At 47.8% G+C, this 22,880-nt stretch overlaps 1 protein-coding gene across 1 annotated transcript in view; it reads right to left on the bottom strand.

The window, feature by feature from the left end:
* Window positions 1-896: 896 nt before the first annotated feature.
* Window positions 897-22,880, bottom strand: part of NDUFS2 (NADH:ubiquinone oxidoreductase core subunit S2) — a 502,212-nt gene continuing 480,228 nt past the window's right edge. The window contains exon 14 of the mRNA XM_069607180.1: window positions 897-1,186. Coding sequence (XP_069463281.1) covers window positions 1,149-1,186 — 38 coding nt within the window. The 3' untranslated portion in view covers window positions 897-1,148. The remainder of the gene's footprint in view (window positions 1,187-22,880) is intronic.

Genomic DNA, 22,880 nt, shown 5'->3' with positions numbered 1-22,880 from the left:
TTTCCTCTCCCAGAAGCTGCGGATCATGTAGTGTAATCACTCCTGGCACACAGCATCATCAGGAGCAGAAGTATTTTCTAACAACATTCTCTCAGTATCTCTTGAATCTATCCAGCAGATGCGGACCATGTATTGCACATGGCTCTTTGCACCACATTTGCTTCCAACATCTGCTGGGACAGGCATGCTACCAAGCAGGAAAATGTTTAAGTAGGTGCTGCCATATATTGACGTATTGTGTATGATGCCATATATTGACGTATTGTGTATGACACTTGGGTACAGACTCCTGACATTGAGCATCTGCTATGACACGAGTGCCAGCCTTATACTTTTAATTAATGAAAATATGCTTGCTCCTGAGCATTTTGTCATAAAATAAAAGAATGTTAGTCTTTCTGGTAATATTACATGTAGGTAAGAGCTTTACTAGAACTCTTACAATAAAGAACGGTCATTCTGTTTGAAGGAAACATATGCATATGTTTGGTCATGCTTCCATTTCAAACACTTTTCAGTTGAAAACAAATATTAGAATGCGTTATGTACTCAGAATCAAGCCACAATTGTAAAGAATACCAAGCTAAGATATTTTGGATATGGTGCGATTTGTGTACATTATATATGGCTGAGCATTTTTTAAGTTTGTTATAGCAAAGGTTTTTTTAAAATAAAACTTAACGTCCTGTAGGACACTGAATCCTTTAGGTGACAAGGAGCCATCACTTTGTTGGGAAGAAAAGGCAAAATGACAGGTGCTTAGCACCAGTGCAGCTACGATTCCATTATTTGGTTTTTACTTCTTGGTGTTTCTATCTAAAACCACGTGTTTTTCAATACAGCTTACAAGTGCTACACAAATGCCATTGAAATAACGCCAAATAAAAACAAAAGGGCACATTGAAAAATACATTTATTTACCTTCTTGTCCCCATTCATCTCCTAGCACTAATGAAATTGGAAATCTCTAAGTCACATTTTAAATAAGACGTTTCTGGACCAAACATGCTCCCTCAATCTAAACTGGATGCTGAATGAGCTGCAAGCAACATAAGCACACAGAAAAGTACAGTGCTTTGGCATAGTTGTACATTCCGCAACACTTTTCCTCGGTTGAGCCACTGCTTGTTGTGCATTAGAGCCACGGCTTATCTGTCCACTTCACCAAACACAATATCCTGAGTGCCTGCAGAAGACATTAGGGTGGTGGGGAAGATGAAACAAACGGGGAAGAGAGAAAAGGGTTGTGGATTAGTTTTTTTTTTTTAAGCATCACATGCATCCTCTAGTAACATGGATTATAGTGGAACTTGTAGACAAAACACAAAAGCACAACCCGAATGGGTTCTATGAAGTGGGGAGATTTGTGCATAATGCCCTCGTGAGGGGCTGTGAAACCATCTTACCTAAACGTATAACTGCGTTTCTTATCAGCTGTTTCAGACTGGCAGTAAAATACAGTTAATAACCACTGACACCCCAAATAATACACCACCCTAGTGTGCTGAAAAATACATTCTATACTAAATTCACACATCGAACATCTATTAGGTTAAATAAGTATCTCGGGGTAAACAAAACCCACAGTAATAACAGCGTATGTATGGAAACTGTAGTGGTCAGGTAAGACTCAACCCGCTATTAAACTAAATGCGTTAGCAATTACCTGGGTGTCCAGCATAACACACGTATAAGCAAACGGAAGCAATTAAACCATACACAAACAGGACTAGGACTCAATGTACAAGCGGAGAACACAATCATGTTAATTCCTAAACCCCAAGAACGTAGCAACACGAATGATACAAATTCACACCATACATTAAACATAGCACCTACAGAAAGAAAAGGGAGGCCTGCTAATCAGAACCCCTCCCTTTTGCAAAATGATATAAAGTCAAAATCATAGTGAACTCATGTCTCTTTGCTATGGAAGTTTCCTGATATCACCAGTGAAACTGCCCTGTAGTTTCAGCAGGGCAGAGTCAAAGGTCACATTTGCATACCGGCAGCTGTTGGAACACAAAGTTCCAACAGACAGAGGTAGCTTTTTAATCTTTTGCATCTCCAGTTAAAAACAAAATAATTGTGCACCCCAGCCGCCTGGTGGCATGGTAAGCTGTAAAAATAAGCCATATCTAGTAATGACATGGTAGCTTCTGAAGCTACACAATACAATGGAGTGTTCCGGTTGGCTTAAATGAATCATTGACTAACATATGTATGTGTACGCACTAAATGTACTTTATTCTAGACAAACTGATACTTATTTCTGCTTGTATGTAATGTATTCCGTTTCATATTAATTCAATTATGCATGTTCGCATAACAATAAATGACTGAATTCAACACCAATATATAAACATACAGTTCACTAGTACACAAGTGCATCGTCTCAAATTCCGCTTCATGCAAACTTAAGTTATCTGACCAGATTAAAACAAGGTAAACATTCTCAAGAGTGATGTCTTTGACTTGAATAGCTCTTATAATCTATGCTCATATCTGCGGCTGTCCCCTTTCTAGCTCTATTTTTTAAACACATCAGCTGTGAAATGCACAGCTGTGCCAAAGGCACGCCCCAAGGCAAGCCTGTCTGCACCAAGACAGCATGGAGCCAAAAACCAGACTCCATCAGTAGAGGGTTCGAAATTGAGCGGAACTAGGCGATATTTAGCACCTTCTTGTATCTGTAAGGGAGGCATGGTATCACAAGTATGACACTGACACACGAGTTACACATTTCAAATCCTTTATTATCTTTTTGAGGTTTGGAGAAACTCCTACAAGGCCCTATAGCTAAGAGGGGAGTAGTCTCTAGCATCAAGAAAGAAAATTCAGTTCTAGTCAGTCTATGTCAAATAAAAATGACCTATACTAACACCACCTAATGCCTGCCCCATCTCTTATACAATAAAGGGGAATATGTATGCAAAGGAAAGTCATGTGTTATAACAGAGAATAAATGTGGCTAAATCAGCTCTTTCCCATGTTGGATAGCACTGAGTAAGGCAGCCCCTGTAAACAGGATGACAGACCCTGGCTCAGTTTCTCAAAACAAAGGCAGTTCAAAACGTGGATCGTGGCCTGCTTGGCCTTCGATGAAGTCACTTATTCCAGCTTTCAGTTCAGACGTTTCAGCCAAAAAGTACTTGAATCAACATAGATCTCCCTCAGTCGGGCTCAGACCTTTCACAGATGTCGATGACTCGAATGTGTGAGGCTTTTACTATAGACCTCTGCAGGACCACTTTGACTTTCTCTTCAGCTCACACGCTTGTGTTATTTACCCCCATGCCTCTTGGTAGTTCAGTATTATAAGTACAAATGTTCATAGAAATCTTTCTCTTAAAGTAGGTTGTTCACTTTGTTGTTTTATAACAAGATATCACTTATTTCGCAGAGACTAGAGTGGGCTATTTCCTGTCGCCGAACCACTCCGCTACTCTGTATCACTGGCTTCACAGTTCTCAGCAAATTAAAGTTCACCACAGGTCTGCCTTCCTTCGTGTCTCATCAGCACGTGCACAGCCTAAAATCGTGAGATATTCTGTTGCAACTTCAATCTTTCCTTTACACATTTCATGTTGTTCGCTAACTCACTGGCTGTGTGCATTCCTTTGTCTTTGCGGCTTTAATTCACAAGTCAGTTAATACCACATGCTTGGAATCACCTCACCAACTCAGTCGTTCACCCGGGAGGGTCATTGGTGTTCATGAAACACAATGCAATCTTCTTGTCTGGGATTTGCACTTCTCTGCGCATCTTTCACGGCTCTACGGAGGCAAAGATCTCCTTCAGGCATCTCCTGGGTTGCCCTACCCTTTCCTCTCATCCCTCAATCAGTTGTTCTGTTCCAGTGGGTTCGCATTTGTCCCGGAAGATCTGCTCCTTCTCATGTTCCACCATGCTCAACGAGTGTGTGTATGTTCTGCCTTTTATCCGTGCAGGGATAGCTATAGGTTATCTGATGTATGTGATTAAAGTCAAGTGCCTGACTTTGCATGACCCGGTTAGCAGGCTATGTCCAATGAGATATGTAAGGGGTAGCCTCTTTACCCTCAGTCACACCCTCTTCCTCGGCCCAGTATTTGTGCAGAAATGGGATATGGTAGGGGGGGCGGGGTTTGAGTTGGGACATTGGAGAATCCCATAAAATAGGATGGGGCAGGAATACTGGAAAGGAACAAGTTACTTACCTGTAACTGTTGTTCTCCAGCGTGGGTCTGGCATGGATTCACATGCTCATGAATATTCCCTGTCAGGGTGGGAATCCTCGGTATAGAAAAAAATCAGTATCAGTTTAGTTTCTGATCTGTCTTTCTTAGTAGTAACCAATCACTGGTCTCTGGGTCATACTGCCCCCAGCCAATGACTGCCCTCTCCCTAAGCACCGCCTCTGGCAGCCATCCTCAGATTTGGTAGCACGTAAAGTGGCAGTATGACCAAGTGAAGAGCCGCAGAGGGGTAGACGGGAGGGTTTGCATGTGAATCCATGCCAGACCCATGCTGGAGAACAACAGTTACACGTAAGTAACTTGTTCCTTCTCCAGCATGGGGTCTGGCATGGATTCACATGCTCATGAATAAGAGAATACATAGCAGTACATACATGCACAACCACGGGAGGTGGCAACAGGCTCAACATTAAGCAATACAACAACTCAACATTAAGCATCTCTTACCTACTCACCAGGCTCACCTTAAGCGAACAGGTTGCGCAGCACTGCTTGGCCGACCCTGGACACCTCCCTGGAGTCCCGATCGACGTAGTAGAATCTTGTGAAGGTGTGCGTCGACCTCCACGTCACAGCCCTGCAGATGTCCAGCAGGGGCACACCAGACAGGACGCTGTGGTAGCAGCGATCGCTCTGGTCGAATGGGCTCTCAGACGGCCGGGCAGTGGTCGGTTTGCCAACCGGTGACGGTGCATGATGCAGCCGGAGAGCCATCTGGAAATGGAAGTCTTCGAGAGAGCCTTCCCTTGATTCACAGTCCCAAAGTTCACAAACAGCTGTGATGTCTTCCGAAAACTCTTCGTGCAGTCCACTTAGAACTTCAGTGCTCTAGCTACGTCCAGCGAGTGCAGGGTCCTCTCGGCCGGCGTCGAAGGCGACGGGAAGAAAACTGGCAACACCAAGGGCTTTGTTGAGGTGGAAGTCCGACGGCACGTTGGGCATGAAGGAGGGGTGCGTCCTCAGCACCACCCTCGTGTCATGAAAAGTCAAGTATGGAGGCTTGCAAGATAGGGCCTGGATCATTCCCACTCGTTGTGCGGAGGTGATGGCCACGAGAAACGCTGTCTTCCACGACAGAAACTTCAACGGTGCTCAATGTATAGGCTCAAATGGGGGCCCCATGAGCCTGGTCAGCACCACATTGAGCTCCCACTCTGGGGCAAGGGGCCTTCACCGGCGGGAATGATCAGAACAATCCTTTCATAAATTCCTTCACCAGTCAATGAGACCACAAGGACGCCCGTCCCGTAGTTCTGGTGTATCATGAGATGGCGGCCAGATGTATCTTGAAGGAAGCGTGAGCTAGTCCAGCCTTGGCCAATGACAGTAGGTACGGCAATACTTGGGGGGCTGTAATCCGCAGAGGGTTAATCTTCTGTGCACGGCACCAGACAGAGAACCTCTTCCATTTATGTCCGTAGCACTTGAGAGTTGAGGACGCCCTGGCCTTTGCAAGAACCTCTCTGCAGTCAGCCGGGATGTCGTACCCTCCAAACTCTAGTGCTGCAGGAGCCAGGCCTGCAAGTTCAGCGACTCTGGGTTGTGGTGAAGAATGGCGCCTCCTTCTCTGGAGAGAAGGTCTGCGTCTGTCGGCAGCTTGACTGGTGTGGACGTTGCCAAATCCAGAAGGTCCGGGAACCAGATCTGTCTCGGCCACGCCGGTGCGACGAGGATCATCCTGCATCGGGACCTCTTGAGCTGGTTGATGAGCTGGAGCAGCAACGGCAGCGGAGGGAACGCATAAAGAAATAGGCCATCCCAGGGGAACAAGAAAGCATCGCCCATGCTCCTCGGCTGGGGGAACCTGCTGGCGAACCTCTGGCACTTGGAATTCGTCGCAGTCGCGAAGATATCGATTTGGGGTTCGCCCCATCGTCGGAAGAGGTGATCCACTTGATCCTGGCATAGTTCCCACTCGTGGCACGAGCGGAGCTCTCTGCTGAGCGAGTCGGCAATTGTGTTTTTTATTCCTGCCAGATGAAGAGGCACCAGAAACATCCCTTGGGCGACGGCCCAATGCCACAGATCCTGGGCTTCCTTGGATAGGGCCGGGGATCTGGTTCCGCCCTGCTTCCGAATGTAGAACATTGTGGTGGTGTTGTCGGTGAAGATCCTCACCACCTTGCCCTTGAGGGACGGAAGAAAAGACCTGAGGGCCCAGAACACTGCGCGGAGCTCCAAGATGTTGATGTAGAGTGACTTCTCCTCAGGGAGCCAAAGGCCTCTCGCGTGAAGATCTCCGGAGTGTGCTCCCCAAACTTCCAGGGAGGCGTCCGTCGTCACCGTCACCTGGTGAGCTGGGGTCTGAAAGTCCGTGCCCGCCGACAGATGAGATTGGGTAACCCACCACCGGATCGCCTGACGGAACGTCTCGTTGAGAGGGATCCTGTCCTCGAAGCTGCCCGTCGACTGGACCCAGCGGGCGTCAAGGAACTCTTGTAAGGGGCGCATCCGAAGCCTGCAAAGGCGCACCAGATAAATGCAGGAGGACATCATCCCGAGGAGGGACTTAATAGATCTTACCCTGGCCATGTCCGTGGCCAGCAGACGCTGCACCTTGCCCAGAATGGTCCTGGTCCTTTCCTCCGACGGCGAGGCCAGCCGCGCCACTGTGTCGAGCTTCGCTCCCAGAAACAGGGTGACTTGCGACGGAACCAGGTGAGATTTTGGAAAGTTGATGGAGAATCCCAGGTCCGTGAGCAGCTGGACGGTCTTTGCAGTGTGCTCCACGGTGAGCTCCCTTGTCCTTGCCTGGATGAGCCAGTCGTCCAGGCAGGGGTAGACGTGGATCCCCTGTAGGCGCAGCCGCGCCGCCACCGGTGCAAGGCACTTGGTGAACACCCTGGGTGCCGACTTCAATCCGAACGGGAGGGCCTTGAACTGGTAGTGCCGCCCTTGGACCACGAACCTGAGGAACTTTCGGTGTCTTTTTAGAATGGGGATGTGGAAGTACGCATCCTCCAAGTCCAACAACGACAGGAAATCGCCCTCCTCCAGCTGTCCCAGCACGTGCTGGAGGGTGACCATCCGGAACGTCTGTGGCTTTGATGTACTTGTTCAGTCGTCGCAGGTCCAGGATGGGGCGCCATCCTCCTGTCTTCTTTTTTACAAGGAAGTACCTTGAGTAAACTCCGGAGCCCCGAAGCCTTTTTGGGACGAGCTCGATGGCACCCTTCTTGAGCATCGCCCTTACTTCCAACAGTAGTTGAGGGACGCGATTTTCCTTCCTGGCCACGGGTGGAACGCGAAGGCACTTCTCCTGAAACTCGAGGGCGTGCCCTTGGGCCAAGGCGTCCAGCACCCAACAGTCGGTGGAGATGGACTCCCACACTCTGACGAACCTCGCCAGCCGGCCTCCTACCGGGGTGCTTCGGCGGGGGCCCGACCCCACGGTTCAATCTTGTTTGGAGGCCGCCTTGCCTCCTTGACCTCCCTGTTGACGATGACGGGCACCACCTGACTTGCCACGTCCCCTGTAGGCTTCCTGGGACGAAGATCTTGCCGCTTGGCTATACGTGGAGGAGCCACTGTCGGATCCCTTGGAGGCACCTTGTCTGCCTCCGGAGCTCCGAAAGGACGGCCTTCGTTGTTGGAGCACTCCCAGTGCCCGGGCAGTCTCCGTGTCTGTCTTGATGGCCTGACGGGACTCGTCAACCGCCTGCCCAAACAGGTTGTTCCCTTCAAAGGGCATGTCCAAAACCTTGGTTTGTACGTCCTGGCGGAAATCCGTCGTCTTGAGCCATCCTCCTCGTCTCAGGCAAACGCTGTTGCCCAACTGACGGAAACCGGTGTCGGCGATGTCCGTTGCCACCGTGATGGCGTGGTCCGAAGCAATCTCACCTTCCTGTAGGATTTCAAGGCTCTCAGCCCTTTTGGCATCCGGAAGGAAGTCCAACAGAGGGGCGATTTTGAACCACAATTCCCTGTCATAGCGGGCTCCGATAGCCAGGGCGTTGGCCGCCTTGATAGTCGTTGCTGCGGATGAGATGACCCGTCGTCCCATCGTGTCCAGCTTCCTGCCCTCGCCGTCCGGCAGGGAAGTTGATGTTGAGGCCGATGACCCCCCAGTTTTCTTCTTCTTTGCCGCCGAGATGACCGAATCTGGGGTAGGTTGCGCCCGAAGGCACAAGGGGGCAGCGCAGGGACCCGGTACTACTTCTCGTACCGGTCCCTCTTTGCCGGCGCCGTGGCAAGGTTCTTGAGGAGGGCGAGCCCCTCATCCCAGATGTCATCAAGAAGTGGTACGGCGAGGACCGTCTTCCTTTTAGCCTCGCGCCGTTGGTAAAGGAAGCCTTCCTTCTTCTCTTCTGGGCAGAGCTGGAAGAGCTCGGATGCCCTGGAAATCATGGCATGAAAGGATCCAATCTCGTCGGGCGGGTACCCCCGAGCAGGGGGCGACGGGGGACACGTCCCGTCGTCGCCTCCGTCGTCATCTGTACCTGTCGTAGCCGTGTCCGTGCCTGTATCATCCCCGTGGGTAGTAAACCGGGGGGAAGGCAGAGCAGGCCGCAGAGGTGGGAGAGGTGGCGTGGGATGAGTCCTCCTCTTATGCGGTGACTTTCTGAAGGTCCTGGCTCCGGCTCCCCCGTCGGGTCCGGCTCAGGTACCTCCGTCGGGGGGAGGGGAACCTTGTCCTTATCTACGAGCATAAGGACTGAATCGCTGACAAAATGGCCGCCGAAGTGTCCTGCGGCGCCGGAAATGACGGGCGTGAGGGCTCGTGGAACCTCGTCGGCGACACCGTCGCTCTCGTCGTCGCCCTCGTCGGGATCCCTCCCGATGGGCTGGGCCTCTTCCATGACTTCGATGAGCTCTTCTTCAGAGGTTGTGTCCGTATCCATGATGGCCGCCAGCCCCTCCCCCACCTTTTCCAACATGGACTTCGTGGGGGTCTTCTCAATGGGCCTGAAAGACTACTCCCTCCGCGGTGGCAGGGAGGCTCTGGGTCCTGAGGTCACCTCCACTGGCGTAGCCTCCACAGGCCGAGCCAGGGCCGCTGCGACATCCTCAATTGAGGTCTTAGCAGGGTGAATTAAGGCCATCGTCACTTTCTGTACGCCTGGGGCCTTCACCTTGGGGGGAGGGTCCGAGCCTCGCTCCCCCTCTGCCGGAATCTTCGAGATCGACCGGGCCCTCTCCAGAAGCTTCGCCGGGTTCTCGGACTTCCTCTTACCCGAGCCAGAGCGTTGGCTCGTGGTTTATGGCGCCGGGGAGGATGCGCCCTGCCTGGCAGCCAAGGAGCCCGACCGTTCGGTGCTCCCGGTGCCCGCGGACTCACGGTGCTTGGCCTTTTGTTGGGCCCCCGTCGCCGGGGCGCCCTCACAGGACTTAGAAGACCACTCAGACTTCTTTTTCTTCTTCTCGCCCGACGGGCTCTTCCCTTCCAGCCAGTTGGCGAGACGGAGGTGGCGATCCTTCATGGTCCGCTCCGACATGTTCCCACAAAACGCACAGTCCTTCTCCGTGTGCGTCTTGTCCTCATGGAGAGAGTAGAGGCATAACGAATGCTTGTCCTCCTTGAAAACATTCTGAAGCTGGCATCCAGGGCAGGTCCTGAACAGCTTCCCGGGCGTCGAGCTTCCTTTCTCCTGGGCCATGTCCGGGGTAGGCCTCGGAACTTCTGGAATCCTCCAAAAGCGTAACTCGACGAAATCTTCACCCTTGAGGGGCGTAGAAAACTCTGAAACGGATCCCCGTTGATCGGATGTAGAAACGGTGGAGCTTGAGGCTCTATTTAACCGAAAATTGAGAAAAATCTCCTGAAAAAGTGCGAAAACGCAGCAAAAAGCTCGAGAGCTACAGCACGAGGACTCCCAACACTTGAACATGCGGTAGAAATCTGAGGATGGCTGCCAGAGGCGGGTCTTAGGGAGAGGGCAGTCATTGGCTGGGGGCAGGTATGACCCAGAGACCAGTGATTGGTCACTACTAAGAAAGACAGATCAGAAACGAAACTGATACTGATTTTTTTCTATACCGAGGATTCCCGGCCTGACGACGGGGAATATTCATGAGCATGTGAATCCATGCCAGACCCCATGCAGGAGAAGGGGGGAATACTGCGTCTCACCATCGGTTGCTTCAACCCCACTCCTCGAAGACCTCTCACCCAGGTGATCCTCCGTACTGGTCCACCCCCAGGGTCTGGATCCAAAGACAATGGCCGGGCCCCGGCTGCTTTTAGATCCTTATCAAATCTAAAATTTGACCCTTACAGTAAGATTCCATCAGATTCAATTTCACTTTTATCTGAAATTCTCGATGTTTTCCTCACATAATTCTTTGGAGGATGATACCATCTGCTGCTTGAGATCTTTTAAACTTTACCAACCTACTCCACTTTCTGAAAATTACTTTTTGAGAAACCTGCACGCGCATACGCTTCTAAATTCACTGCACAGCTCACAGAAGAAAGGTTTGAAAGACCTTCAATGCTTATTATAAAATGCCAGATCAACAGTTAAAAATATATATTTAATGTAGACCTAGATCTGCTTTTTTTTTATAGAAACATGGATTTAGGATGATACTCTCATCATCTACTCATAGCTCACACCTAGTAGCTACAATTATACCTAAAAGTGCTGTATCATCAGAGTGATGGACTCGCTATCATTTATAAATCTGAGCTTAACACCACCAGCATGCCCAACAAATGTGGCTGCAGAATCTTTGGCTATACAACTTCAAGATGGACAATCTGAAGATTGGTCTAAGGAACACTTATTTTTATCCGGCTTTCACCATTAACATATGATACAGAACATACAGCATAATTCACAATAAGTAAAACTTTTCCTTACTGAAACTTATAAAGGCACATAAAATACCACGTTGACAAACGTATCCATTTCTTTTAAAAGCTGCTAATACATCATTTTAAACATCTACTGTGAAATAGTATTTTTTTTATTGTGCATCGATTTGAAATAAACACCTTTCACATACTATTTCAAGCCATTAAAATTCACAAAATCAGCAATTACACTGAAAAATATATATTCAAAACTATACACATTCATCAAATTCATCAGATTACGCTCCATATTGAAGATGCAGTTAATCATTGTTATATATTTTACAAATCTTAAAATATTGAGAGACCGAATGGCTAGAAAAGCTACATATCCAAAACGCATGGGCTTCAATGCAGACATTCTTGTATACAAATTTGCCAAGGTGCTGGGTACTTTCAATTACAATTCATTAGGATAGACAGCCTCCTTTGGAGCCCTCACATTACAGAGAATTAAATGTCTCCTGAGCCAATGTCTCCTAAGGTCAGTCCAGGTGGCACAGAACAACATAAAATGAAGTAAATCTTCAGCAGAGCCTGATCGACAGGCACATGCCTTAGAAGTTCCAAGCCAGCTCATTCGGCCCTTCAATTGTAAAACATTCAGTCTGATCATATGAACTATCCTCCTATGCTCAGGGGACCTCCGGTTGATTAGAGCACTTTCTTGTGGTACCATCTCGGGCAAGGCTACATAAATTGTAAGAGCTTAGATTACAGACACGCTTCAACGTAATAGCATTAGTAAAAATGTTTGCTCTATTTTTAAGGGCCACTTTGCTTTGACTACCATTAGTAACCAGCTTAAGATCAGAACCCCATTTTCTCAGATATTTACCCTTTTTAAGCCATGGGTATTTAACATGGGGTGCTGAGGACAATATTTTCCCTACTGCATTTATGATGATAGGGCTGTTAGATTTGTAGGTTTGGGTTTTCAAAAAGAACTCTAAAAATGGATGATCTCCTAAAACAGCAATGATATGATAGGTTATTTATAACACGCTTAATACCCTGAGGTTTCTAAGCGTGGACCCGGGGATCGAACATGTGTTGCTCTTTGTAGTCTAGCTTCTAAGGCGAGCACGTTGCCCCTGATCTATCCGCCGGAGAATACTGCAAACTCCCAATTCAAGCTGCATTCCATCTCCCAAGCGCCTTCCTCAAAAATCCATTTTGAATTTGATCCAGGGTTGCACAGTTAGTGTGGCTCCATATTACACTGCCATAGAGAGCCTAAGAATACGTCTTAACCTCTAGTTAATCACTCACCACCCCTGAACCAAGGCTTGCTCACACCCTTTTGCCACCATTCTGATATGGGGTGCCCAACTACAATTCTTAGAAAACAAAATGCACAGGTAAATTGTACAAGTCCTGGACTTCACTTTATTAATAGATCATACAGGTGTTTGTGTGTCCTTCCCAAATACCACAGTTTTGGTCTTTGAGAGATTCAGGACCAGGCTGTGTTGCTCAAAATACCTGGTTGCATAACTGATTACTCTTTTATAATGCGCTTAATACAATATACTAGTCTCCAAGCGTGGGACCGAGAATCAAACCTGTGCTGCTCTGCGTTGTCTTGCTTCCAAGACAAACATGTTGCCTCTGAGCAATCCTCCCAGCATCCTTCAAACTATGTTCTAAGCACCCTGGTGAAGGTCCATCAAGAGTGTGTAAACTGTGTATAAGGCAGGATAAACTAGTCCTTTTCAGGGCAGATGGGTATATTCTAGCAGAGTAATTATGCAGATTAAAATCTGCAAGAAAACAGATAAATAATAGAGCTAGCGGGAAGCCCCACTTGACAGCTTGTTTGCGCTAAAACCAGCAGAGAAACTATCGGTCCCAGCTCAACGTACTAGGCTGAGATTTCAGAGTACAGGCATATTGGGGACGTCCAACGTGTGCAGTTTATGCCAAACAAGAACAAGTTACTTACCAACTGGTAACGTTCTTTCGACTGGATGTTCCTCATCTTTGATATTCGTATCATCAACTTTGCTGCTTTGGAAAAAAAAAATCCACACCAGAGGGCGCTGTGCTCGATGTTGCAGCGTCAATGTCCCTTGAGGGTTGCCGTAGAGCACCAACATCATCCGCAGTACAAATAGCTCGAGCCACGCCTGTTGGCTTTAGTTCCTATCCTCAACTGAGGAGTTGACCAGGCGTCCCCTTAGACCGTAAGCTCTCAAGGAACACAGAGTGTAATTTACGTGAATTGTACGGCGGGGTAGACTGGGAGGGTCGATGAGGAATATGTGGGAGGAACATCCAGTCGAAAGAACGTTACCCGTTGGTAAGTAACTTGTTCTTTGAATGGATTGTGTCCTCCTACGTATTCCTCATCCTTGAAATACTTCCAAAGCAGTGAAAATGTGTAGGGGGTATTACCAATTAAACCTCCTCATGGACCGTATGAAGAACGGTCTTAGAAAAAAGACCTCCTTGAGATGAGGTTGAATCTAAACAATGTTTCACGAATGTATTCATAGATGACCAGGTGGCCACTGTACAGATATCCTGCACTTGGACAGCCCTTTGAAGAGCTGTCCAAGTTGCCATGCCCGTAGTGGAATGAGCTCTTAGCCCATCTGGAGGTTCTTTACCTTCCAGTTTTTAACATTCTCTGATTGCCAAAATGATCCATCTGGATAAGGTTTGTTTTGTTACTGCTAGGCCCAATTTATGCCTGGTATATCCAATAAAAAAAAGGTTACTTTGCAAGTCTAGAAATATAAAAGCTGAGAGCCTTTTTTGGGTCCAGCCTGTGAAGCCTTTCTTCCTCCTTACTTGCACGAGGAGGATAGAAAGATGTCAAAGAAATTTTTTGAGACAAATAAAAGTCTGAGACTACCTTGGGTAGTAATGAAGGTTTGACTTTGAGTACTACTTTATCTTTATGGAAAATGGTGTGAGGAGGCTTCCAAGAGAGCCTGTAAATCACTCACCCTGCGGGCTGATGTGATGGCCACTAGTAGGACTGTTTTCAATGTGAGGAGCCTGAAGGGACAAGAATACAAAGGCTCGAACGGAATGCATGTAAGGAATTTTAATACTAAATTTAGATCCCAAAAAAGGGACATGGAATGGGACTGGGGGTACACACGTTAGTGAGACCCTTCACAAATTGTACAATCAATGGTATCTTGAAATAAGACACTTCTTCAGAGGAGCGCTTAAAGATAGAAAGCGTCGCTAGCTATCCTTTTATTGTGCCAATATGAAGTCCCAGATTGGCTAAATGTAACAGGAAAGAAAGCACCATAGGTGTGCCACATAGGAATGGCTCTACATTATTTTCCCTTCACCATTTACTGAACTTATTCCAACAACACCGGTACAAGGATTTGATTGCTGGCCTTCTGGCCGAAATCAAAATCTCATATCATCTGGGAGGTCCCAATCCCTATATCTCAGCCTCTCAGAAACCATGCGTGAAGGCTGAGTGTCTTGACCTTTGGATGGAGAACCCGACCTTCCTCTTGTGAGAGAAGATCCTCTCTTTGTGGAAGACGTATTGGAGGGCAGATGGACATGTCCAGCCCAATCTGGCGCAGTTAGGATCATGGTTTTCCTGAACTTTCTCAACCTCCTGATTACGTGAGGAATGACGGGGACTGATGGAAACGCTTACAGGAGTGGAAATTCCCAGTCCACTACGAACGCGTCCCCTAGAGTTCCACTCGGAGGAAATTCCATTTAGCAGTACTGATCGCATTTCCGATTGTACTCGGTCGCAAACAGATTCACTTGAGGGGTTCCCCAAAGGGTCAAGATTTCTTGAAGGACTTCCTGAGCTAGTTCTCACTCATGGGAGACACTGCTCTGCCTGCTGAGAGGGTCCGCCACCGTGCTCTTCTCTCTGCTAGGTTAACTGCTGACAGAGATTCCTTCTTGTATTGCCCAGAACCAGAACTGCATTGCCTCTCTGCACAGTGGTAGTGACCTTACGCCTCCTCTCCTGTTGAGGCAGTACATGGCCACTGTGGTGTTCATCATTATCATGACGTTCTTTCTCCGTACAGAGGGCATAAAGGCTTCAGCGCTAGTCTGATTGCCCTCAGCCCCAAAAGGTTGATCTGCAGTTTTGACTCCGATGGAGACCAATGGCTGCTGATTGTCAGATCACTGCTGTGGGCTCCCCAGCTCGTGAATGAGGCGTCTGTCATTACTGTTATCTCAGGCCATGGTTGCCAAAAAGATTCTCCCTTGAGAATATTGTCCTTGCAAACCCACCACAGAAGATCTAGAGCCACTCTGGTCAGAGCTTGCAGATCGGACATTCCCCGAAAATTGGGACCACTGAGCCCCATTGAAGGGATCTCATTCTCAATCTGGCCCCTAGCACCAGAAAAATGCAGGATGCCATGAGGTCGAGCAACCTCAGAAAATCGTAATCCAGCAGATGCTGGGCATACTGGAACTTTGTTACCATCTGCAGAATGTGCTGAGCTCTCACCTCGGTAATCAAGGCTTTCCCTGAGGAGGTATCCAGGACTGCTCCGATGAATTGGAGTCTTTGGAATGGTATCATATGAGACTTCTTGTAATTGAGGGAGAAGCCCAGTCTGTGTAGGAAGTGGCAGATCATTCTCAGATGTTCCTGTGCCTGTTTGGGGGCGAACGAGCCCTGATCAACCAATCATCCAGGCATGGTTAGATGTGAATCCCCCCTCTCCTGAGTCTTGCTGCCACTACCTCCATCAGTTTGGTGAAAACCCTTGGGCGGAGGTCGGCCCGAATGGCAGAACTCAAATTGAAAATGAGCACTGGCAACCGCGGACCTCAGGTACTTTCTGTGCTTGAAATGGATTGGCACATGAAAGTAAGCATCGTGAAGGTCCAATGATACCAACCGGTCTTGGAGTTGGAGAGCCTGAAGGATCTGAGCAAGCGTTACCATCTTGAATCTGTTCTTCCTGATGAATTTGTTCAAATTTCTTAAGACCAAGATGGGCCTCAATCCTCCATCCTTCTTGGGAATAAGAAAGTAGGGGCAATACCAACCCTTGCTCCTTTCCACTGCAGGTACATGTTCTATTGCACCTTTCTCTAGAAGGGTTAAAATTTCCCGCACAAGGAGCGGATCAGGAATTTTGACAGTTGTATCTGTGTGGATGATCCCGAGGCCTTTTCTGAAAAGGAAGGCTGTAACCCTGGGCTACTGTTTCCAGTGCCCAAGAATCTGAAGTAATGCCCCACAATTCGTTCAGATGCTGAGAGATTCTGGCTCCCACCGGGGTCTTGTGGGTCAATACTTCAGAGTTGCTTCGAGGCAACAGTTGCCGCTGCTGGGGCTGATCTAGCACCCTTTCCTCGTCCACCACGAGGCAATCTTTTCTGTCCTCTTTGACCAGCTTGTCCTCTTCCCCTTCCAAATGAGGAATAGAAACGAAAAGGACGACCCCTCTGGGAAGATGAGCCCGAGTAGGAGTGCTGCAGAGGTTGTCGTATAGAAGCGCCTAGTGTCTTAGCCGCCGCCTTAGTGGTCTAAAGCTTCTAATCCGCCTTGCTGCCGAACAACCTCAAGCCGTCAAAGGGCATATGGAGTAGCCTGACCTGCACATCCGGGGCAAAGCCCGACTTTCTCAGCCACGCAAACCTGCATAGCACGGTGTTAGAAGCCATGGACCTCAGCAGTGTCCAGTCCTGACTGGAGAAATTCTCCCATTGCCTCCTTTCCATCTTTCAAAATAGCCAGGAAGCAGTCTCGTTCCTCGCCTTCTGGAATTTGCTGAGCCATCATGCTAACAGTCCCACAAGGTGTAGGTAAACCTTGCAAGGGTACAAGTAACATTGGTTGACTTTAAAGCCATATTGCTCGAAGAAAAAATCTTGCAAAACCAGGCATCAATTCACTGGTCATCCCTATCTGGGGAAATAGAGGGTAGCTGCTTGGACCACTAAGCTTTCAAGCGTAGGGTGCTTAGTTAAATAATCTGGATCTGAGGATGAAGGTCTATATTTTCTGCCAAAGTTTTTGTTTACCGGAGGTCCAGATTCTGGGGTTTGCCAGTTGGCCATGACCTTCCTTTGAAGGGCTGTATGAAGAGGTAGTACTGGATCCTTCTGAGGACCCTGGCTCAGAATATCGGTCAGGTTCTCTTGTTCGGAGGTAGGAGAATTCCTGCTCCAGCCCATGAACTCCACAACCCTATTCATAATATCCCTGTATGCTGAATTAGCATGATCAGCTGGGTCAGGTTTGTCAAACTCCAATTCAGGCGAAGTGTCTATGCCACTAGCTGATTGGAGGCAGTCATTAAGTCAGACATTTTTGATTCTGGGTCAATCAGCATTCTTTCTTCCATATTTCAACCCAAATGGGGAAGAATCCTCAGAGGATTGCTCCTCTTCATAAATAGAAGTCAGACTTGAAAGTCTTTCCTTGGCAAATGGGTATAAACCCTACCCATGGGTTGTGGTAATGAAGGCATCAGCACTGGTTTCGCCAAGGACGTTGATGACGCTACAGAAATTGACACTATTTTCGACAGAGGCGTCAATGTTGATGCTGGCTTCGATTAAGTCGAAGGTGCCTTAGACAAAGGCGTTGTAGAGAATGGTGTCGATGAAACCTTCGGCACTGGTGTCGACGAAAACCTTGGCACTGGTGTCAAAGGTTTGGAACCTGATGCCATTTTTTCCGGCGTTGCCTTCGATTTATGCACCGATAGGATTGTCAGGTTGCTCTTTTTCTGAGGTATCGGAGAAGGTTCTCTAGACGGTACCCCTGACGTTTTCTTGCCGGATTGAGAGCGTTTAGTAGTCTGACCTTCCTCTGTCATCCGAAGGATGAGCTGGGGAATGGTCTTCGCTCGACCTCGAGGGGGTCGGGCCACATTCTCGAAGATTCGCATCATTGAGGCTCTGAAAGCATCCCATTTTCTAGGGGAATCATGTTTAGTTGGACAAGTGATAAACCTTGTAGAGACAGAAGACGAAGGAGATCGGTTACGCCTCTTTGCCTTCTTCGAAGCAGAGGAAGATTTTCTCAAACGACTCCCTAATCGAGACTTTGACTCACACTGGGACAAGTCCCTAGACTGCCCGGAGTCTTTATTTCTCTTCAAGGCAGCCTTCGAAGTTTCCCTCCCCACCACCAATTTAACTTTATGTTCCTTGAGAGCTTTTCCTTTCATGGCCTGACAGGACCCGCAGTCATCGGTCCGTTGGTTGGTACCCAGGCACCACAGGCAGGCGCGATGGGGGTCAGTGATGGACATTTTCTTCCCACAATCCTGGCATTTTTTTAAAACCAGTTTTTGGGGTTGAAGGATTAGAAGATGAAGACATCTTGATGAAAAACAAGTGCTGTTTCAAACACACGAAGCAAAAGATTTCGGAAAAACAGAAGTGAAGCCAACGGGCGCAGCTCGAGCCATTTGTACTGCGAATGAGGTGGACGCTGATGGCAACCCTCGAGGGACAGATGCCGTGACATCGAGCACAGCGCCCTCTGGTGTGGATTATTTTTTTCCAAAGCAGCAAAGCCCATGATACCAATATCAAAGTTGAGGAATACGTGGGGAGACACCGTCCATTCGAATTACAAGATTGAGGCAATCAAAGTCTTTGGCCAAATCTAAAAAGGTAGTGTACACTGGCCCGTCTGATCCGAACATATTTCTACGGAATGGTACTAAGGATAAAACACTTTTGCCAGAAAGCCTTTCCTGAATCCAGCCCACAAGACAGACGGGATGCCCTTTTCCACAGCCCATTCCTCAAATCATAAGAAAGGGCATGTTGCAAAGATCTTGCAGGAGGCACCAAGGAGGGAAATTGGTTGGTAAAGAGTCGATCACTGGGTGAGCCTTTCGTATAAACCAGAACAATCACACTATTTTTCCATAACCCAGGGCACACCCATTTGCCTGCAATGCTATTGAAGGCAAATGCTGCCTTAATGGAATGTATAGCAACATCAATCGCCTCTGGACTGAAGACCAATGGGGAAACGTCTGCTGCATTAATATATATTATGATATATTATTATAAAATCGTTTTCACATATCTTTGGCACAGTTAAAAAAAAGTGTCCTCCCTTTCATTAGAGCTAAAGCCCTTGGATACAAGGCTCCAAAACTCTTTTATATGGTTTTCCTGTACCACCCTGTCCAGCAAATCCCAGTGCTCAGTAATTTGTAAGGAATAAGTTACTTACCTGTAACTTGTGTTCTCCAGCATTGGTATCGTTCATAGATTCACATTCTGTGAATATTCCCCGGCTGGCTGGGACTCTTGAGTAACAGAGCAGTTTAAACTTTAACTGAAAACTTCAGTCACTTTTGTGCTCTAATGTAGTCACTTTTGGGTCATACTGCCCACAGCCAACTGGAACAGCTCCCTTAGCTCAACCCCTGTTGGCCATCTTCAGATTTTAGCAAGCACACAAGTGGCAGTATGAGCCAAGAGCAGCATGCGGGGTAGACTAAGATAACAATGCTGGAAACCAGGTGTTACAGGTAAGTAACTTAGCCCTTCTCCAGAATTTGATCTTTCATAGATTCACATGCCAAAAATGGATTACAAATCAGGATTATAACCAGAAAAAATGGTGGCCGCAAGCTCCTTGAAGTAATTTGCCACTGGAGCCTTACTAACCTCACGCAAACAGGTCACGGAGAACAGACTGTTCAACACTGGACTCTGCAGCAGAATTACAGTTAACACAGTAACCTGCCAAACATGCGCACTGACCTTCAGGTAGCTGCTCTGCAAAAGTCTAGCAGCAAGATCCCAGAGAGGAAAGCAGTAATGGCCACCACTGTCCTTGTGGAGTGAGCTCTGGGACCGACAGGAAGAGGCTTGCCAGCTTGTTGTTGGCAGAAGGCGATGCATGCCACAATCCACCTGGAAATTGAAGGTTTTGGTAGAACCTTCCCAGCACCAGATGGTCCAAATGTTACAAGCGATTGGGAAGTCTGCGGGAATAATTTAGTACGGGCGATATAATAAATGAAAGTCCGGACCATGTCCAAAGAAAGTAAGGAACGCAAGTATTTCTGGCTCATTGAGGTGAAATGTTGATGGCAGCTTAGGCATAAACGTGGGAGTATGACAGATATCATGCTTTGGATAGAGAATGCTTGAATTTCCCCTACTGCCCATCCGGATGTTATGGCCACCAAAGATAAATCAGTTTTCCAGGAGAGATTATTGAGAGAGGCCATGTGCAAAGGCTGGTCTCATCAGTCTCGACAGGACAACATTGAGTTCCCATGCCGCGGCTGGTTGTTTGACCAGTGGAAAAGACCTGAAAAGGCCTTGCAAAAATTCCTTCACCAACCTGTACGAACAGAGGGAAGTCACGCCAGCTGAGCACATGTATCTGGAGATGGTGGCCGGGTGCACTTTGATGGAGGAGTATGCTAGCCCTGATCGCAACGGACAATAAGTCAGGAAGAATATCTTGAGGATGGACAGCGTGGGTTGCAGGTTAAAGGCACTGCACCCAACTTGAAAACGCTTTCATTTGCTCTTATAGCAGCCAACAAGGAGGGAGCATGGGCAAGAATGTCTTGGCAGGCTTGTGGTAACAGCAGTGAACTAAACTAAACGCCGGAGTAAGGCAGTCGGATTGAGTGAGGCTGTTTTTTTAAAAATGTATTTGAGCATTTGTATGGCGTCTCCATCAAAAGTGTTTCCAGGGTTATGATGGAGCACAGCTCTGTCGTTCTTAGATAGCAGCGTTTGTTTGGGTAGAGCTTGATTGTCACTGAGCAAAGGTAAAGAAGGTCCGAGTATCAAAATTGTCTGAGCCACGCAGGGGACACTAATTGCACTGATGGTCTGAAATTGGTGATCACTTGTGATACTAGAGGGATTGGAGGATACGCATATAGGAACTTGCCTTCCCATGGAAGTACAAATGCATCCCCCTAGGCTTTTGGGGTAGGGAAATCTAGTGGCAAAGGCGTTGCCCCTCTTTTTCTCGTAGGTTGCAAAGAGATATAATGTCCCAGCACTGGAACACCTGGTGAAGTTGATCGCCGTACAGCTAGCACCTGTGGCAAGAACTGAGCTCCCTCCTGAGAAAATCAGCTATGGTGTTCTGGATACCCGGAAGGGGGAAAGGCAGCAGAAACATCCGGTGTTGCAACAACCAGTGCCATAGGGACTGTGCCGCCGTTAACAGCTGAGGGGATGTGGCACCTCCCTGCTTGCAGATATAGAACAATGGTGCCGATTTTTTACAGACAACACCACTACACTTTTCAGGTGAGCAGAGGGGGTCCAAAAAAACTGCCCGCAGCTCCAGGCGGTTGATTTATAAAAAAGTTAATCCTCCTGTGCCCAAAGACCCCTGGCATGGAGATCTTGTGGGTGAGCTCCCCAGCCTTTCAGAGAAAAGTCTCATCACTCTGATCTGGTGATTGGGTAGCTGAAACTAAGCGCCTTCCGTCAGGTGGGATTGTACAGACCACCAAAAGCTGCATTTGGACTGCAGGGTCAGCAGGATGTGGCCTTACAAGGACCCAGAAATCTATAACCAGCGATAGTCTAGAAACTCTTTCAGGGGCGCATGTATAGTCTGCAGTGACTGATTAAAGGGAAGCAAGACGAAATCATGCCCAACAGGGACTTGTAGCTGCAAACTGATCTTGCTGGCAACTGGCTAAACTGGGGCACCTTGCTGAGGAGGGTGGTGACTCGTTCTGGCGATGTTCTCGCTCTGCAGGAACGTGTGTGTAGCTGTGCTCTCTGGTATAGCACTTGTTGCACTGGCACAAGACAAGATTTGGGGGAAATGTATGGAGAACCAGAGGGATTGAAGACAGTGACTCATCAATGCTGTGCGTTTTGCTGCCATAGTATAAGACAGCACTCGTACCAACCAGTTGAGATCTGGGTAAACATGTTCACAGATAAGCTACCACTGAGTATTTTGTGAAGACTTCAGTGCTGAACGGAGCCCAAAGGGCAGAACCTTCAATTGATAATACACCCCAGCCACCACAAAGCGCAGGTAGCAGCTTGTGAGGGTCAAATAGGAATGTGGAAATATGCGTCCTCCAAATCTAGGGATGCCAGTGAACTGGAGACTTCCAGCCCTTTAAGATGAGTAGCAATACCCCTGAGATGGATGGGATACAGATTTTAATCAAACATCAGTAATTCAGACGACACAAATAGCTTGGCAAAAGTCTGTATGTTTTAATGCAAGTAACTAAAACAGGGAGTACAACGAACATCAGCAATCACTCAATACTCAACTCTCAATCATTTCATAAAGCTGGGTTCTTAAACCCGAAATTGGTCACAGCTGAAGTGATGACCTGCATCATTACCAAGGTCATCCTACGTGGCAAACTTCTAAAACCTATCTGGAAGCAGGATTGGTTCTAAGTGAATAACTAAGCATAGGTGTTATATCTGTATAGAGTACTGAAGAGACATAATTGGATACTTATCAGGTGGGGTAACTAAGCTCTCCCTTCAAAATGGCCACAATGAACGTCACTAAATGTACGACGTCCCATTGGCTATACAAACTAAAGAACCCCGCCCCCAACTACGTTGTCCTCTACCATTGGTTGGCTACTAACCCCAGTCAGTAACATTTCACCTAAGTGAGCAGCATGCAGACTGACCAGCCAGGTGCGGGTGAGCTTGTCTCTATACCAGCTTCCCACCAGTTAAAAGTACACTCCATCATCACCTCAACGGTTCAGTGTCAATTAGTGTTTGAAGATGACCGTGAATCTGTACTGTTCTCTGAGGTTTTTTGAGTACGGGTACTGTCTGGCTTCCGTGCGTATGTGTGGTGATCTCATGCATCCAACTTTCTTCCATCACGTGACTGGACACCACAATTTGAGCCTGTGTATTTGAT

Source organism: Ambystoma mexicanum, chromosome 1p (assembly GCF_040938575.1).
Source record: "Ambystoma mexicanum isolate Mex_15411 chromosome 1p, UKY_AmexF1_1, whole genome shotgun sequence".
Classification (NCBI taxonomy): Eukaryota; Metazoa; Chordata; class Amphibia; order Caudata; family Ambystomatidae; genus Ambystoma; species Ambystoma mexicanum.
Note: the sequence above shows the minus strand (reverse complement) of the source record. Positions and strands in the feature narration are given on the sequence as shown.